At 46.6% G+C, this 20,090-nt stretch overlaps 1 protein-coding gene across 7 annotated transcripts in view; it reads right to left on the bottom strand.

Moving 5' to 3' along the window:
- MSRA (methionine sulfoxide reductase A) overlaps positions 1-20,090 on the bottom strand; it is a 442,168-nt gene that overhangs the window by 126,340 nt on the left and 295,738 nt on the right. For all 7 annotated transcript variants that reach the window (XM_075598684.1, XM_075598689.1, XM_075598690.1 and 4 more), the window contains one exon: positions 9,030-9,136. In XM_075598684.1, the coding sequence (XP_075454799.1) occupies positions 9,030-9,136 (107 nt within the window). The remainder of the gene's footprint in view (positions 1-9,029; positions 9,137-20,090) is intronic.

Below are 20,090 nucleotides of genomic sequence, written 5' to 3'. Positions count from 1 at the left end.
TTTTTATGGACGCCTGGGAACAGGACAAAATCTGGTCAACACATGAATTTAGCGCAGATCTGGCGCTTTGGCGGAGATATATAGATGATATCTTCTTCATCTGGAAAGGTAGCGAGGAGGATCTAAAACGGTTCTTAGAATATATCAATGACAACGAAATCAATCTAAAATTCACGGCCTGCACAAACCCCATCTCTGTAGATTTTTTAGATCTAACCATCTATGTCGAGAACAGTTCTCTCAAAACCAAAACATTTTTCAAGAAAGTAGACTGCAACAACTACCTACTGAGAACAAGCTGCCACCACAAAAAGTGGCTATCTAACATACCCCCAGGCCAATTCCGCCGTATCAGGCGGAATTGCAGCGACGGTAACACTTTTAAAGAACAAGCAGACATTTTAAAAAATCGGTTTATTAACAAAGGATTCAACAAAAACTCACTAGATGAATCCATTAAGAAGACAGGTCTCCTACAACGACGAGATATCCTAAAAACAACACAAAAACAACCGACAGAAAATTTTAACGTCGCATTTTTAACTCAGTACAGCCAGGATTCAGGCAAAATACAACAAATTCTTAATAAACACTGGCACCTTCTACAAGGAGATGACACCCTTAGAAACTACCTCCCAGAAAGACCCAAGGTCATCTTTAAAAAAGCAGATAATATAAAGAATAAATTAGCACCCAGCCTATTTAGAACTGATAACTCCAAAAGGGACGAGAATTGGCTATCAACAGCCAAAGGTTTTTATAAGTGCAGTACTTGCAAAGCTTGCAAACAAGGGTCAAACGACAAAATAGACTTTTCATCCCATGTAACAGGCGAACAATTTAAAACCAAGCACTTTATCAATTGCAAGAGTGACTACGTGGTCTATTTACTAAGCTGCCCCTGTGGACTACAGTATGTCGGCCGTACCAGCCGACCCCTGAGGGTTCGTATATTGGAACATATTGGTAACATCCGACGACAGGTTATGACCCACAGCGTGTCAAAACATTTTTCACTACAGCATCAGGGGGACCCCTCGGGCTTGACATATAGAGCCATAGAACAGATTCCCCCCCTTTGGAGAGGGGGAGATAGACTTACAAAACTAGCAAGAAAGGAGACACTATGGATTTATAAACTAAAGACGCTAGCACCCCAAGGACTTAACATTGACATCGACATTGGGGCTTTTCTAGAATGAAACATGTATATTTAACACACTAATCACGTTTCTCTTCTTCTCTCCCTTCTTCTCTTCTTTCTCCCATTCCCCCTCCCGAATTTGGAACCAGTAACTTCGCAATTGGATGATTCACTTACATTCGCTTAACCGTACACAATTACATTATCTCTATGTTTACGTTCTCTATGTTCACATATGCACCAACGAGTATATGAAATCTATCTGCCTCTGCGTAGCACAGTTAACTTATCACACTGCTTTTGAGTAAGGGCCAATATGATCGTGGGGTCAAATCCCCAATGAAATACTAGAAACACACACTAAGAATTCAAGTACCCCACATTTCTCAATTATTGAGCATCATTTTTAATTACTATTACTATTATACTATTATTTAGAACTAACATTATAAAAAGATTTTTTTTTTTTATTTTTTTTTTTTTTTTATATCTTTTATCCCAAATCCAATTCCAGACACCACCAACATTCCCTAAAACTACCAACAAGGGGGAGGCAAGACATATACAAGGATACTTTTTAATACTTTTTAACATTTCACCTAAGCCTGGGTAACACAACAATACTCTTTACCCACATTTGTTATTCTCATTGCAGAATTCTGTACTCTCTCTGTTCGCATATGTGCAAACAAGTACATGAAGTCCATCTGCCTCTGTATAGCACAGCCAACTTATCACTCTGCTTTTAAGTTAAGGCCTAATATGATCGTGGGGTCAAATCCCCAATGAATCATATTGAAAATATATCCAAGTTCTATACATCTTTAAATTACTGACCATTATGTTTGAATTACTGAACTATCACATTTGTAGGAATAATTCTTTTCCAATTCTATTCCAGTCACCATTGACATTCTCCAAACTAAAGGGGGAGTCACGACACACACAGGGATACTTTTTAACATATATCACCTAAACCTGGGTAATACACCATATATATATATATATTTTTCAGGACAAATAGTCTAAACATATAAGCGATACCATATGGTAGCCCCAACTACACATATATTCATCTATACAATATTTTTATTTACAATACATTTTTATATTCTTATTTTATTATTCTATATTTTTTATATATCACTCAAAATCCATCCATCTGAGCATAAGCTTTTTTGCATTTAGTTTAAATGTCACACATCACAGAAGTTCTAAGTGCAAGGGCCACTTTAGGTATGAAATTAATTTGCTGAAGGAATTACTTAGAGGTTTACTTCACAAGTTATTGTGCTGCACCTGCTACCAATTTTAAGAGATTTGTTTAAAGATGTCTGTAGATTGCACAAATTACTAATTGCCTACACCTCGAGCGAGGGAAGGTCTCATAGAACTGATAGAGATCATGTGTGCATGATTATCTACTGTGTATAACATTGTCACTACTTGTAACATATTTATGTATGTATTTAGAGTTTAGCATTATTGGTCTTTCATATTATTGGGCATTAGTCCAACACCCAACACTCAATAAAGGTCGTTTTTACATTTTATTATTTAATTGTACCAATACCAATTGATGACCAATCCAATCATCAATTAGGTATTTGCCTATAAAGAGGGAAGACACAGGGCATCTGGCAGGAACCTGACGAAGCATTATTGCGAAACTAGTTGTTCCCTGCCGGAGCCCATTGATTGAAGGACCCAGCCAGCCTGCTGACATCCGGTAAGACCTCCTCTTCCGGTCCCGCCGTCGGACGCGACCACGGGAGCTGTACTGGTGAGAGGAATATCACCGGACGATCAGGCTGATGCTGGGCTGTTTTAAAGCTGTACCGTGAGTGTTATTTTGACTTTGTTTTCTGTACCTAATAAATTCTATTTTGCTCACTCACCGAGTTCGGCCCTTTTCTTCCTATTTGGGCCCCCGGGAGAGAAGCAACTCACGTACTGCCTCCACCAGGAGGGTGAGAAAGCTATTGTTTTTAGCAGCATTCCGTGAAGGAAAGACTGCGCATTAAACTCTGCTAACCAGCCTCATTATCCCCTTTTTACCTCAGACCAACAACAGGCTATATAAACACACCCTGTTAGTCATCCACATATAGCACGTATTCTGCTTCTGTTCACAAAAAAACCACACAATTCCATTTAAATTTTATTTAAGGATTTTATTTAAGGATTTTTAAGCTATTTTAGAATATATTTTTTCATATATTTACTTTTAATTACCAAGGTTCTTTAATTCCAAAGAGTTTTAAGCTATTTTAAAAATATATTTTTCATACATTTTTAATTCCAAAGTTCTTTTGGCTGTATTGTACCGTTCGATTACTAAAACACTAATACCGTGTTCCATATCTTCCTATCCTCTTATCTCTACGTTTGAGCAAAATCCCGTGCGCTGACCAACCCTCCACCTCCACTGCAACTACAAGAAGATTCCGGGCTTTATCTTCTCTACTGGTCCAGCTGCAGAAAACAACAAGGGCAAGTATACACTACCCTTTCTTTGGTTACACACTACCACACAGGCAACATCACAAGCCTATACAAATAGGGAGCGCCCCAACCTCTTTTCTTTTCTTTTCTGCAACGTTGGATACCTGTGGATTAAATACCCTTTTTTCCATCTTCCTGTAGTGCTGCGTCTTCCTCCCTGGTCATTTCATTTTGGTGAAGTATCTTTTTAATACTATTTATGGCGCGAGCACTTGCCAATTGTGAGCTAATTGTTTTGTATATATGGTGTGCTTTCTCTTCCCTTTTGTGTGTGTGTATATATACACACACACACACACACACACACACACAAACACACACACAAAGACAGGAAGTCTGCAGCACACTCAAATAGAAAAAGGTTATTTAATCTCAATAAAGCATCAAGAAATCACCAGAGAGCGACATACATTTCAGACCACAAGGTCTTTCTCACGCTCTGTATTGTCAGTGAAGCAGGGACATAATATATAGGGGGAACACATATATTCTGTCCCTGCTGTATGGATCCTCCACTAAGCAACTTCCGAGAATAATAATCTCAGCAGCCTCGGTGCATCATATGACTAGCCAGAATTAGTGTATGATACAGAAATGTAAAAAAACAGTGAGGAATTAACCAATCCTATGCATTTCGTGGTGTACCTCCTGCCACTTCATCAGGGATAGTCACTTTTCCCTGATGAAGTGGCATGAGGTATGCCACGAAATGCGCCGGTATCTCGGCCATGTTTAAATTTCCCACGTCGCGAAACCAGGACATTTAAACAATGAAGAGAAATACCAACACCCCCATACCGGGGCCTATAATTCGGGAGTTATGGTGGTTTACTCGGGCGCTAGCTCTAACCGTCACTTGGTTAATGGATGTGTATTTTGAAGATGTGAAGGGTATAATACAACCTTAATCGGAGTTCTCTTGAAAAGTCCTCGTGTGACTCAAATTACCCCACTAGGCTCTATCCTGGACCCTTGGTATATATGAAACAAAAGAAGAGATGGGGGAGCACAATGTGAGGGGTATGTGATAACTTTCACTGACGGTCAATATGGTGTTTAAGACTCTATTGATCCCTCATAGAAAGAGAAACTCCTTGGATAGGGAGTTTGTGTACAAATGTGTGATCACAGGGTTTAGATGGAAAGATAAATAAATAAACTTACACGGCCTTGTGTAAGTTGTATCCCATCAAGGTTTCTTTTACTTCTTTTCGTATCTTGCTTCTGAATGGTGGTGCTTCTTTCTTTCTGGTCTCTTTTTTCTCCTTTGGGTCTGTGGATTCTTGACTGTAGTTCGCCTCTCGTGCGGATGTAAGTGTAAACAATAAAAGAAGGCAATTAGGCACATACATATACAGGTCTGCTGCGGTATGGGGGTGGAGCAATATGTTATTGCATGTATCCAATACTGATAAATAATATCCCACTCACACGGCCTAATGTGAGTGATCTCCTATATCTGTATCTTGTCAACACCAATACGATTAACAGATCTTTGGGTAGATAACATATAGCCAATGACCAGGGCTCAAACATTCAAACCTGGTGGGGGAGGGATAAAGGGATGTACCAAAATACTCACACGGGCCAGTGTGAGCACACACTCATAAAGGTATCTTTGATACTCCAGTAGCAATGATGGTAGGTAAACACCTAAGGGCTACACACAATCTCAAATGGACTCAGGGACACTGAACACTATGGGAGGTGAAATCTTTATTTAAACTGGCATAAAATAAGCAATAAACACCTTAAAACAATAAGGGGGTAGGAGATATAAAAACAAAGAAGCCACTGCTGCTTCTTAAATAGGGAGAATAAAACAGCAAAAGGAAATTGTTGGTGGTTAGTGGGCACAAAGTCTCTTTTCTCCGCGTCCGGATAAAGAGAGTTTCCACTGCACCTCCGGTTCCTCACTGAGTGCTGCACGGTTCCAAAAGTTGATGAGCTACGCGTTTCGCCCTGAACAGGGCTTCCTCAGGCTCGTGAAAGGTGGAGTGGCTGGTTTTTAGTCCCTTTAAATAGGCACCGGTTCTATCCTCCATGATTGGTAATTGGCTACTAGCTCCCTGCTCGACGGAGAGCCGCCATCTTGATTGATGCGTGTGCTTCCTGTAGTAGGCGCTCGGTATGACGTCAGTGGTTTGCGCCCTCGTGGTTGAAAGGGTTCCTGCATGAATCACTGCGCATGCGCTTTGCAGATCAGTCCGTAGTCCCATAATGTTCAATGCAATCTTTCCCGTAATCTTTCTTCTGTTGAGCATCCTCATATGTCCTGGTCGCTCTCGTTTTTAGTTAAGTCCCCCATGGGATTCTACAATACATAGACAGGGGTTTGTGTATATCCATCTTTGAGGTATTAAAAAGGTACTGATAATGTTCATCATGATGATTGCAGAATATGCAATGCATCATACAAAATAATGTGTGACTTACTGATTTCAAAGTTTCTATTACATAATCTCAATCTTATTGTTGTTCAATTTGTTTAGGTGTTCGTGACAGTCATAAAACATGTTATTCATTCATTGTTAACAAATGAAGTCCAGACTGGCGTAAATGCAAGCTATGGTGAAAACAATATATACATAAATAAATACATAAAATGCCCATGTTGCTGGGTGATGTGAATAAAATATAATATATAATCGAACATATGTTCGATTAAATATTTTATTCACATCACCCAGCAACATGGGCATTTTATGTATTTATTTATGTATATATTGTTTTCACCATAGCTTGCATTTACGCCAGTCTGGACTTCATTTGTTAACAATGAATGAATAACATGTTTTATGACTGTCACGAACACCTAAACAAATTGAACAACAATAAGATTGAGATTATGTAATAGAAACTTTGAAATCAGTAAGTCACACATTATTTTGTATGATGCATTGCATATTCTGCAATCATCATGATGAACATTATCAGTACCTTTTTAATACCTCAAAGATGGATATACACAAACCCCTGTCTATGTATTGTAGAATCCCATGGGGGACTTAACTAAAAACGAGAGCGACCAGGACATATGAGGATGCTCAACAGAAGAAAGATTACGGGAAAGATTGCATTGAACACTATGGGACTACGGACTGATCTGCAAAGCGCATGCGCAGTGATTCATGCAGGAACCCTTTCAACCACGAGGGCGCAAACCACTGACGTCATACCGAGCGCCTACTACAGGAAGCACACGCATCAATCAAGATGGCGGCTCTCCGTCGAGCAGGGAGCTAGTAGCCAATTACCAATCATGGAGGATAGAACCGGTGCCTATTTAAAGGGACTAAAAACCAGCCACTCCACCTTTCACGAGCCTGAGGAAGCCCTGTTCAGGGCGAAACGCGTAGCTCATCAACTTTTGGAACCGTGCAGCACTCAGTGAGGAACCGGAGGTGCAGTGGAAACTCTCTTTATCCGGACGCGGAGAAAAGAGACTTTGTGCCCACTAACCACCAACAATTTCCTTTTGCTGTTTTATTCTCCCTATTTAAGAAGCAGCAGTGGCTTCTTTGTTTTTATATCTCCTACCCCCTTATTGTTTTAAGGTGTTTATTGCTTATTTTATGCCAGTTTAAATAAAGATTTCACCTCCCATAGTGTTCAGTATCCCTGAGTCCATTTGAGATTGTGTGTAGCCCTTAGGTGTTTACCTACCATCATTGCTACTGGAGTATCAAAGATACCTTTATGAGTGTGTGCTCACACTGGCCGTGTGAGTATTTTGGTACATCCCTTTATCCCTCCCCCACCAGGTTTGAACGTTTGAGCCCTGGTCATTGGCTATATGTTATCTACCCAAAGATCTGTTAATCGTATTGGTGTTGACAAGATACAGATATAGGAGATCACTCACATTAGGCCGTGTGAGTGGGATATTATTTATCAGTATTGGATACATGCAATAACATATTGCTCCACCCCCATACCGCAGCAGACCTGTATATGTATGTGCCTAATTGCCTTCTTTTATTGTTTACACTTACATCCGCACGAGAGGCGAACTACAGTCAAGAATCCACAGACCCAAAGGAGAAAAAAGAGACCAGAAAGAAAGAAGCACCACCATTCAGAAGCAAGATACGAAAAGAAGTAAAAGAAACCTTGATGGGATACAACTTACACAAGGCCGTGTAAGTTTATTTATTTATCTTTCCATCTAAACCCTGTGATCACACATTTGTACACAAACTCCCTATCCAAGGAGTTTCTCTTTCTATGAGGGATCAATAGAGTCTTAAACACCATATTGACCGTCAGTGAAAGTTATTACATCCCCCTCACATTGTGCTCCCCCATCTCTTCTTTTGTTTCCAATAATTCGGGAAGCAGGGGGTCTCCGGGGCTAAAATGAATGTGGTTCAGCTCCGGAGACCCCCTGCTACAATACTGTTATTAAAATAAAAGCTTCACGACCGCCTGTTAGAGGCGCGCAGGGGGAGTGACTGATTCAGTCTCACTCTTACTGCGCGTCTCTTACAGGTAGGATTAACAGCGCGAGTCCCATTCAGATGCAGGGACCCCCGCTGTGTTAATCCCGATGGGCCATTACCGCCTGTTATGCACTACGCCATGGAAGGACGACGCTTTGCACTGTGCACCAGCACCAGTTCTACGGCAGCTGATCTATACAAGATGCTGCACCTGTATGTAACCGAGTGAACCGCAAGTGATACCATTTTCTATTCAAACTCCGAGAAGATGTACTTTATAGAGCATGAAAAGGCTTACTGAGAGCTGACATTCATACATCTATTTGTTTTCCAAAACAGCGCATCAGGGATTGCAAAAAAAAAACCCCATACAAATAAAATGAATGACATTATTTATAATGAACCCAAAAAACAGAACTTGCCCTGACCCTGTGCTAATAATTGTAACAGGTGCAAAGGTCCAGCACCTGATTCACCATCAGGGACGATACACATACGTAGAAATATTTCGATCAGACCGGCACTCGTAGAAATCAAAACTTGTTACCTCATTAGTAGAACAACTACATTTATTGCAAAAAAAGTAACATTTACAAAAATCAATATAATTATAGGAAGTTTAAAAATAAGAGGTACATAGTCACCCCACGGATCTTCAACACAACACTAGTGTTTCAGGGCTTCCTTGCCCTTTCCTCCGGCAGTATCAATAATATAACAATCCAATATAAGTACATTGCAAAGTGGAGATGGAAGATCTGGTTTGTTTTTCAGCTGCAACACCAGCTCTGTTAACTGAAGCAGAAAAGCTGTAATCTTCAATCTTTTTACTGAGCCAGAGTTGTCCAATTCATGCAATGCACGGCTAGAAAAACTATACAATGTTACATTATTTAACATTTCCGGTTGAGCCGGGTGCGTTACCGGTAGACGCTTACCTTTTGGTAATCTTCCTTGGATTTCAAAACTGCATCCATCTGTTCCTTGGTGTACGTGTAGATTGCAGAGCGATACATTGAACCAACATCGTTACCCTGCCGCATTCCTGGAAAACAAATGTACATCAATGCATTACAAACCCTCCAAAGACATGTATTTTGATGGCATCAAAGTAAACGGGTACATTAGCGAGAAGAGATACCAGTCTTTGTCCACTGACTGCACTTTAATGTAACATCATAGTGCACATTTTGTGAAGTTACTGTAGTCTAGTGAAAGTGTTGTGGACTTGAGTACAAATGCGCGGGTGGAAAGATATTTAGTTACGGCATCAACTGTTGTTTGGATGAAACTGGAACTAAATACACTTCTCTGTTGTATAGCCAAAGCAGCATCTGATCATCAGCAGCAGTTCATGTTTCTCTAAGAAGTGTTGTCTGGTTTATATGGAGACTCATACTTAGGTTCGGATGTACAATGGACTTCTCTCGCCGATCAAACCTTTCAGGGCTTCGTAAAATGTTATGTTTTCCTAACCCATGGATGGTCCACTCCAGTGCTACCCACAGGTCAGGTTTTTAGGATATCTCTGCTTCAGCAGAGATGGCTCAGTCTTTGACTGAGCCACTTATTGAGACAGCTGTGCTGAAGCATGGATATCCTGAAAACGTGACCTGTTGGTAGGTCTTGAGGATTGGAGTTGCCCACCCCTGTCCTAAACGCACTTTCACCGAGATAGTCAGAAGAAGGTATAATTTAACATCATTCATGGCTTGTACGCAACTTACATTACTGGCAAAAGGATAGTGGAAAAAGCCAAAATGTGCAAACAAAATGTAATATCCGTTACAAAAAATAACACGGCAAAATTACAAACACCAAAACAGAGGTGGTACCATATGGATAAAGTTTCCAAAGTCCAACAAGGAGGATACAAATAACAAGAGTGAACAGAGGCAGGGCCGCCGACATAGAGTTATGATGACAAATAATACATGGTTACAAATACAGTTACATAAGTGAACAGTGTATATATACATTATATACAAGACATTGCATGCACAGTGTTTCACTGGGGTTTTTTTTGTTTGCCTCCCTCTGGATCAATATACTATAAATACAAATATATGATAAAGTATCTTTTGTGTAAATTTAGCTTAGGTTGAAGTTGATGGACATACAGTACTATATGTCTTTTTTCAACCTCATCTATGATGTAACTATGTAACCCTAACACCTCACACACCCCAATCACAAAGTGATTGCACATGGTCCAAAAGTTGCAGCAACGTACATCTTCAGATAATACATTGGCGCGACACACACAAAAAAAAGACGCAGTTTGCACCAATTTTGCCTTAGTTTAGGGGTGCTAATGTCTTGATAAGGTGATCACTGAAACGCTCGCTCTATACAGTAAATATATGAGGATATTAACATGTAACATATTTCTGGAATTCTACTTTCCATGGATTGTGAGATACACATTAAATTCTTTAAAAACACCATGTAGTAACAGAGGAGGGAGAGGGAGTACTGTAGGGGGTATGATACCTTTTATTGGGCCAACAAGTAGTTGACGTGTTACAAGCTTTCCAACCTCTCAGGGTCCTTCATTAGTTAAGATCCGATGAAGGACCCTGAGAAGTTTGACAGCCTGAAACATATCAACTACTTGTTGGTCCAATAAAAGGTATCATACCCGCTACTCCCGCTCCCTCCTTTGTTACTACATGGAAGAAAGGAACAACACGGCCCCCCACCCTTCTTTGTCTTACAAACACTATGCACTCAAAAGGCCACACCCAGGGACTAACATACCTGGTGAGTAAGGTAGGAACAGAGCAGGGGGGAGTTTGAGATAGGAAAAGCAGGGCAGGGCCTGTGTGTGGTTGCTCTTAGATCTTGAAATAAGAGGAAGAAAAGATGCTCCGCAGGATCAAAAGGAAGCTGGGAGATTTGTGAGGGCTCATTAACTTTGCCAATAGGTTTTCAGCAGACTATGAAGCACTCCTGCTTCATAGCACAGGCGGCTCAATCAGTCCCTGCTTCAGCATAGGAGGTTCGATCAGTGGCTCAGTACCTGTGCTGAAGCAGGGATATCATTAACACCTGACCTGTTGGTGGCCCGTGAGGACTGGAGTTGGCTTAGACCAGAGGTGGGCAACCTATTTTTCAATGTAGCCACAGGTGGTACGAATGAGAAGTGATAATCGCCACACCATGTAAAAATTGAGAATTTAGGCTGCTCAATCGAACATTTAAAATAACACACACTGTTCGCCTGCTTCACTCACCTCAGCATTATCACGTGCTGCTGCTTCACTCAGAAGTGTATGCACAGAGCTCCTAGGCATTGTGGAATCAGGTTGTATTCTTCTTTTCATTTGTGTTATTTTGGAGTGAAACTGTGGGGGATTGTGTGGAGAGGTTTAAAGGTTGTTTTTGCGGTTCAAAAACCGTTTTTGGTTTTTCACCCAGGGACTGCAGTGGTTTTTCAACCCAGCACAAGCTGCACTTTGGCTGGCTGGAAACTGCAGCTTTCAACCCCTCTCCCCTCACCAAACACTGGTTATTTAACTGGCTGTTTTACTTCTAATTTCACTTTATTTCTTATTGTTATATTTTGGAGTGAAACTGTGGGGGATTGTGTGTTTTGTAGAGGTTTAAAGGTTGCTTCTGGGGTTTAAAAACCGTTTTTTGTTTTTCACCCAGGGACTGCAGTGTTTTTTTCAACCCAGCACAAGCTGCACTTTGGCTGGCTGGAAACTGTAGCTTTCAACCCCTCTCCCCTCCCCAAACACTGGTTGTTTTACTGGTTGTTTTACTTCTAATTTCACTTTTTTTTCTTAAGCTTGATTCCTCCTTTCTCACCTGCAATTAAAGGCTCTGTGTCTTTTCTTAAAAGACTTACTGTATAAATTGTGTGGCTTATTGCAACAGAGAGAGAGTAATAAGGGGAAAAGGAGGAAAACTACAGCAGGGTTTAAAAGCTGTCTTTTTCCCCCCTCCCTTTGCAGAGAGGTTAATTGGTTCTTAAAAGGACAGTTCCTCTTTGCACCTTTCTCTCTAAACACTACCTCCTCTCCTGACTAAAAGGCTTAATATTATCATGCCTAAAGGAGGTAGGAGTAGTGTGGCAACGGGGACCACACCCGGATACAGGACACCAAAAACTGTGGCCCCTAGGAGCAACACTCTTAGTCACAGCCCTAGGCCTGGTCCTTCCATTGCCCTGGCCACGCCTCCCCCAGCGCCTGTTAGCAGCGTGGCCCCTGCGGCCCCAGTTCAAACATGGGCGCAGATAACAGCTGCAGGCGTCGACCCCAGAGACAACAATGCTGGGGCCACGTCCGATGTAAGCAGGAAGCTTGGGGTGAGATGCCCAATGTCACCTGGCCTGAACATGGAGATTTATGTAAGGGCTGTGGCAGACGTTGTGGGTCCCTCTGCTGTGGTGGCAGCCAGCAAGATGTATGGGAGGGGCATTTTCTTCCTCCGTACGCTGGCTGCCACCCACACCCTGGTGCAGAAAGGCATCAATGTAGGGGGGATCTACATCCCTATAGAACCCATGGAGGGGTTAGGCACAAAGGTCATCCTTTCAAATGTGCCCCCCTTCATCCCAGACAGCCTCTTGCGGCCGCACCTGCAAACCCTGGGAGACATTAAGTCTCCTATAACAAAATTGCCTTTGGGCTGCAGGGATAGGGCGCTGAGGCATGTGCTCTCATTTAGGTGGCAGGTACAACTGCTGCTGCCGGGGAGCACAGAATCTGTGGAGGGTTCCTTTAGGGTGCCCTACGAGGGCATTCAATATATTTTTTTCAATGGCACGGAGGGGTTAGGTGTTATCTGTGCAAGGAGCTGGGGCACACTCGTAGGAGTTGCCCCAAAGGGAACAGGAATCCCACCTCAACTCCTGCACCCGCCCCTCCCTCTGCCAAGACACCCGGTACCGCTGTGCCTACCACAGCGGGGCCCTCGAGAGCCCAGGTCCCCCCTGGGACCGTAGGAGATGTCGCTGCCCCATCTCGGGCGGTGACATCTGCACCTCTCCCAAAAGAACAGAGGGAGAAGGTAAAGCCCTCGAGGGCCCAGGTCCCCCCTGGGACCGCAGAAGATGTCGCTGCCCCATCTCGGGCAGTGACATCTGAACCTCTCCCTAAAGATCAGAGGGAGAAGGTAAAAGCCACCCCACAACAGTCACCCTCTGTTGTCGCTGTCCCCCCCCAAGAACACCTTACCCCGATTGTAAGCACCGTACAGGGTGCAGGGGAGCAGGAGGAAGCACCTGCTGGGGAGGCAGCGGCACCCTCTCCTGGGGAATCAATCCCCAGGAAGAGCAAATTTAAAATAAAAACAAGAGGGCGTTTGAGGAGGTCAAGGTGGGTGAACCGGATTACGTTCACCCGCGGATGTCTCCTAAAGGGAACGGAACATCAGTTCCGCACGAGGTGGCTCCATCTGGCCCACTGGTTGGGATTGACCAGTGTGAGCCGGATCTCATAAATGAACAGCCCCCCCCCCTCGAAGATCTGGAGGGAATGCAAGAGGAGGTACCCGACATCTCTGGGGTGGAAGGCCAAGGTGCTCAACAGCATGAGGCCTTACCCCTAGAAATAAGCCCCGGTTTGCGTCACCTGAGGAAGGAGATGGGCTAGGACTGACCCCCGTGTGTGGGTGTTTGGAGGGTGTTTTGGTGAGCACTTCCGATTACATCTGGGAGTTGTCTGACCTGAACCCTCTTAGTGCGGAGTTTTGGGCAGGCACTTTATTGGGAGTGAATGCTGGGATAGACCCTCCCTTTGAGGTCCTTGCTAATGAGTGCCCTCCCATGGTGGGTGAGTGCCCTCCTGCGGATGGTGAGGGCCCTCCCGCGGATGGTGAGGGCCCTCCCGTGGATGCTGAGGGCCCTCCCGCGGATGGTGAGGGCCCTCCAGTGGATGGTGAGTGCCCTCCCGCAGATGGTGAGGGCCCTCCCGCGGATGGTGAGGGCCCTCCCGCGGATGCTGAGGGCCCTCCCGCGGATGGTGAGGGCCCTCCAGTGGATGGTGAGGGCCCTCCCGCGGATGGTGAGGGCCCTCCCGCGGATGATGAGGGCCCTCCCGCGGGTGGTGAGAGCCCTCCCGCGGATGGTGGGGGCCCTCCCGCGGATGGTGAGGGCCCTTCCGCGGTTGGTGAGTGCCCTCCCGCAGGTGATGCGAACACCCGTGGCATGTGTGCTTCTGTGGCCCCCGAGGACTCTCGGGAGACCACTGCCTCTGCCATGTCGCCACCAGCTGCCCCTGAACATCCTGACTCGGGGATGGAGGTGGAGAGCACAGTGGACCCCCTCGTGGAAACACCGAGGAGGGGATCCAATCTAGGGCTGAGAGAGGCCCCCGCAGAGAAGGACGGGGGTCTTGAATTCTCCAGCCAAGAGGAGCCTGGGGAGTTGGGGCTCAGAGGGGAGTCCTCTGGCACCATGGAGTCGGTGGACTCCTCGATCCCCGTTATCCCTGCCCGGGAGATAGTTTCCTGGATGATACCCTCTGTAGACACGGACATACGAAGGTGCAGTTGGCCCATGAGAGGTGGAAGGATGCTTTGGTCATTCTCCACTCTCTCAGAGTATATATCAAGGCTAACCACAAGGCCAAACTTTCCGGGACTATCGAACATGCTCGGGTCCTAAAGTTTAACAAAGTGTTGCGAGAGCACGTAAAGGCTTCTCGAGGTATAGTACCCTGAGCGCCTATGGGAAGCAAGACTCTTGATTACCAATGGCTTTGAGCATCGGTACGCTAAACGTAAATGGATGTAAGGACGGGTTTCGCAGGTTCCAGGTACTCTCCTTTTTACAAAAGGGAAAGTACTCTGTGAGTTTCCTGCAGGAAACCCATACCACTCCAGATGCTGAAGCCAGCTGGCATCTAGAGTGGCGAGGCAAGGTCTTTTTCAGCCACCTCACTTCGACATCTTGTGGGGTGGTGACCCTGTTCTCCGAATCCTTTCAACCTGAGCTGCTGTTTGCCAAAACTGTTGTTCCAGGTCGCCTGTTGCATCTCAGGGTCCGGCACGAGGACTACACGTTTAATTTCTTGAACGTGTATGCTCCTGCCACCGGACCCCTGAGAAGGCAGTTCTTCGTCAGATTGTCCGAATACCTGGAGACAGTCGACGCGGACGAACACGTGGTGCTCGGGGGTGATTTTAACTGCACCCTCGAGGCTCTCAGGGACCGGAATGGTCCGGAGCCACACCCGAGTTCTGCGTCGGCCTTGCGGGAGGTCATCACCCGCTACTCCTTGGTAGACGTCTGGCAAGAACAACATCCCGGGGTATCCACTGAGTTCACCTATGTTAGAGTGTTTAGAGGTGGACGGATATCCTGGTCCCGGATCGATAGGCTGTACATATCCAGCCACAGCCTGTCGCGAGCTCAGTCCAGTACCATTAGGCTAGCGCCGTTTTCGGACCACAATTGTGTGTCCGTGACGGTGGCGCTAATACCAGCAGCGCCCTCGGCCGCCTATTGGCATTTCAACAATACGTTGTTGGAGGACAAGGGGTTTGCGACGTCGGTCCGAGACTTTTGGATGGCCTGGAGAGGTTGCAGGTCAGACTTTGCCACGTTAGAACAGTGGTGGGACGTGGGCAAGGTTAATCTGCGCCTCGTTTGTCAAGAGCACACTAAAGGTGCCAGCGGGCGGCGCGATGCTGAGATCGAGACCCTTAGGCCTTGCCCCCGCTGCATGCTGCAGCGTCCGCTGTGGCGGACGCTGCGCTCACCAGAGCCCTCCCCGCAATGGCGCCGGGCCCGCTGCGAGGGGGGGTCGCAGCGCTCGCGCGAGAGCTACTCCTACTCTCAATAGAATTGAGAGCAGGAACTCGCGTCGAGCGGCTAGGCACGCCCCCCGGCGGTTCAGCCAATGAGGGCGAACCTGCCGGGTGACGTCATGGCCGCGCCCCCGTCACTCCTCCGGCACGCCCCCCCGGTCTCTGCTCCTGCAGTGAGCTGCAGACCGGGGAATCGCCGGAACGCGCAGCCGAAAGCGCAGGCGCGCATTAGAGCGCCGAAACCGGGGCCTTAGCCTTAGGGAGGAGGTGCTCGATCTCGAGAGGCTGCTGTCTGTGTCAGGAGACCAATTCCTGCAGTGTGCGTACGTGGAGAGGAAGTGCGCTCTCCGGGACTTGGAAGATCGGAGAGCTCGAGGGGCGTATGTGCGATCCCGTATCCACTTCCTTCGGGAGGAGGGTCGCGGGTCGCGCCTCTTCTACGCGCTGGAGAAAAAGAGGGGAAACCGTAAACATATCACCTGCTTGATAGCAGAGGACGGTATCCCTCTGACTGACCCGGAGAGCATCCGGGACAGAACCCGGAGGTTTTACGTAGATCGTTTCTCTCCGGAGTCCATCCAGCCGGATGCATGCAGGGTCTTATGGGAGGGGCTTCCCACGGTCGGCGAGGGTGGAAGAGAGCGGCTTGAGTTACCTTTGACTCTGGCCAAGCTCTCTGAAGCTCTTAATCTCATGTCCCACGGAAAAGCGCCGGGGCTAGACGGGCTGACTGTGGAGTTCTTCCGTTTTTTTGGGGAGATGCTGGGACCTGAGTTCACCGAGGTCCTGGCCGAAGCCCTGGAGACTGGTGAGATGCCCCTTTCATGTCGGCGGGCAATACTGTCTTTGCTGCCGAAGAATGGGGATCTCCGTCAGATCTCTAATTGGCGACCGGTCTCACTGCTCAGCACGGACTATAAGATCATAGCCAAAGCGCTTTCGCTGAGGCTCAAGTCCGTGCTGGCAGAGGTGATTCACCCCGACCAGTCCTATACTGTCCCGGGCCGGAGCATTCATGACAAATTTTTCTGGTCCGGGATCTGCTACACCACGCGCAGAGGACTGGTCTGTCACTCGCCCTCCTGTCCCTAGATCAGGAGAAGGCGTTTGACAGGGTGGATCACCGTTACCTCATGCAGACCTTGCGGGAGGTTGGCTTTGGCCCACAATTTGTGGGCTTTCTCCGGATGCTGTACGCCTCTGCAGAGTGTCTGGTAAAAATTAATTGGTCCCTCACGGCACCTTTTGTGTTTGGTCGGGGAGTACGTCAGGGGTGTCCCCTGTCTGGGCAACTATACGCGCTGGCCATCGAGCCCTTACTCTGCCTACTGAGGAGGCTCACCGGGCTGGTGCTGCGGGAGCCCAGCATGCGGCTAGTCCTGTCGGCTTATGCCGATGACGTGCTCCTCGTGGCCCAGGACCTAGATGATCTGGAGCGGGCACAAGCGTGCCAAGAGGTCTACACCGCGGCCTCTTCTGCTCGGATCAACTGGTCCAAGTGCTCCGGCATTTTGGTGGGTCCCTTACAGGTGGACTCTTTGCCCCCCGCGTTTCGTAATATCTCGTGGGGGAGCGATACTCTCAAATATCTGGGAGTCTACCTGTCTGCTGCGGAGGACCCAGCCCCAGAAAACTTCAGTGAGCTTGAAGAACGAGTCATTGCTCGTCTGGGGTCATGGGTGTATCTGTCGAGAATGCTTTCCCTTAGGGGAAGAACCCTGGTGATCAACCAGCTGGTGGCCAGTCAGCTTTGGCACCGGCTGATAGCCATGGGTCCCCCCCCCCCCCCCGAATTTATCAACAAGATCCAGAGGAGATTGATGGATTTTCTCTGGATGGGGAAGCATTGGGTCTCTGTGGGGGTTGCGTGCCTTCCTTTGGAGCAGGGTGGACAGGGAGTGCTGTGTGTCCGCTCCCAGTTACACACTTTCCGCCTCCAATACCTGCAGAGATACCTATTCGCGGATCCGTCTCCGCAGTGGTGCCAGCTGGCGACCAGTTTCTTTCGCCAGCTGCGCAGTATGAGGTATGACCGGCAACTTTTTATCATCAGGCCCGAGAGTTTAGGAAGAAACCTCTCGGAGCTGCCGGCATACTACCGGGACTTATTAAAGGCCTGGAAACTGGTCTCCGCGACCAGGAAGGAACAGGCGGTGGGGGTTGATTTCCTCGCCGAGCCCCTGCCGTATAATCCGGCAGTGGGGGCTCGGATGTTGGATTCACCCTCTATTTGCCGCCGGCTAATCCTGGCGCAAGTGACCAGAGTCGGGGATCTCCTGGACTATGAGCGGCGAGACTGGGTAAGCGCAGAGGTGCTTGCGCCCCGTATGGGTATGCTTACTGCCCGTGTCCCTCGTCGTTGGATCCGGGAGATTAAAGATGCAATCCACCCCGACTCACGCACCTTCATCGAGGGGGTTTTGCAGACCGGAGAGCATTGTCAACCTATCAACTTCAGCTCTCCCGATCTTTGCGTAGAACCCAAACCACGGCAACCCCCTCGGGCTCCTATCTCCCCCAACCTCAGCAGGTTGGGGGATATGTCCCCGGCATGTTTTCGCGGCATGCCGAGGAAAATCCTGTATTCTCTGGTGCTCCATATAGTGCACTACCTCGCCCTTGTCACCCGCCCAGACACCATCTGGAGGCGGGTATTTCTTGGGAACGAGGGCGAGAGACCCCGGTGGAGAGAGCTCTATTCAGCTTTGGTTCCCCGTCCCGCCGGGGATTTGAGTTGGAGGGTCCTCCACGGTGCACTGAGCACAGGAGAGTACTTGGCACACTTCACGGACTCCCCCGCCGCCTGTCCCTTCTGTGGCGAGCGGGAGTCCGTATTCCACATTTATCTGAGCTGTGCCAGACTGCAGCCCCTCTTATCCACCTTGAGGAGCATTCTTCTGCAGTTCTGGTTGGGTTTTTCCCCTCATCTTTTTATTTTTGGGTGCCCAGTGTCCCGAGACAATAAGCCTAGGGATCTCCTAGTCAACCTGCTCCTGGCAGTGGCTAAGGTAGCCATTTACAAGACCAGGAAGCAGTGTTTGGAGAGGGTGGTCCCAACGAACATCGTGGCAGTATTCCGGGCGCTGGTGCACTCCCGTATTCGGGCAGAGTTCACGTACGCCGAGTCCGCTGGGACGGTTTCGGAGTTTGCCTCCCAGTGGGCGTTAGGCGGGGTGCTCTGCTCGGTATCCCCCATCATGGGTTCTTTTGAGTTAACCCTTCTTTTTTAAGTGCATTTTTTACAGTGCACTTGTTGGTTCCCTTTATATATTTGTTTGACTGTTTTTTCTTTGTTCTACTTGGCAACAAGTAGAATTGCTGTTTAACTGAATTGGCCGGCTTCGCCGGCCAATCAGTATTAAACCAGATCAAAATAGGCTGCTTCACTTCGTTGACTCATTCAGAAAGCGGAAACCAGCACACACCGTCAGGAAAAAGTTTATTTTACTGTGGGAGCTGGCAAACTCAAATTCGCGACACTTTCACGGCCAATTCGCCACTTGTGGCGATTGTCGATAAGGTTACCCACCTCGGGCTTAGACTATAAAATACCAGCTCACATTTAAAATAATTCTTTAGGATTTCAATCCTCTGCTAACCCTGAATTGAATTGTTAGTAGCATCTTTCAAACAATTGTTCCAGCTCATTGTAAAAAAAAAAAAAATACAATACAGGTATTGCTTTGGAAAAATGATTAAACTTTCCTTGAAAATGCTATTCTCTATGAAAACAGCAGCTAAGCTTTGACCTTAAAAAGATTAAAAGACTAAAAGCCTGCTAGTAATCACTGGTAAACTATGATTAATTATGGCATGCCTCATTGCCTGCGATTGTGGACTCCGGAATATTTAACCGGTTCTGTTCCTGGTGGAACTGCAACCAACTGCTACCCAATGATTTGTAGGCTGCTCTATGGCTGATAAGTGTTAATGCAAACTCTTCAGTCATGTGCTGATTTAAAGCACAATCATAGACTTCTAGGGACGTTTCGAGAATAGTAACTGCTACAATACAGACTTACAGAGAGAGATCTGCACCAAGCTTAAACCAGCATGTGCTGTACGCTTGTAGTAAACAGAATTTACAGGGACGATGAAAGAGACGGGCACGCTTTCCGGAAATAGGTTGTATTGTCGTGTCTTTTATAATCTTGAATCTGTTTACATGACTGCAAAGTGCCCTACTTCTGTCTCTTCAGAAAGCCCTGTTGCTGAATTGTTGCTTCAGCTAACTCTCT

Source organism: Ascaphus truei, chromosome 4 (assembly GCF_040206685.1).
Source record: "Ascaphus truei isolate aAscTru1 chromosome 4, aAscTru1.hap1, whole genome shotgun sequence".
NCBI classification, from domain to species: domain Eukaryota; kingdom Metazoa; phylum Chordata; class Amphibia; order Anura; family Ascaphidae; genus Ascaphus; species Ascaphus truei.
This window is presented reverse-complemented; position numbering and strand designations above follow the sequence as displayed.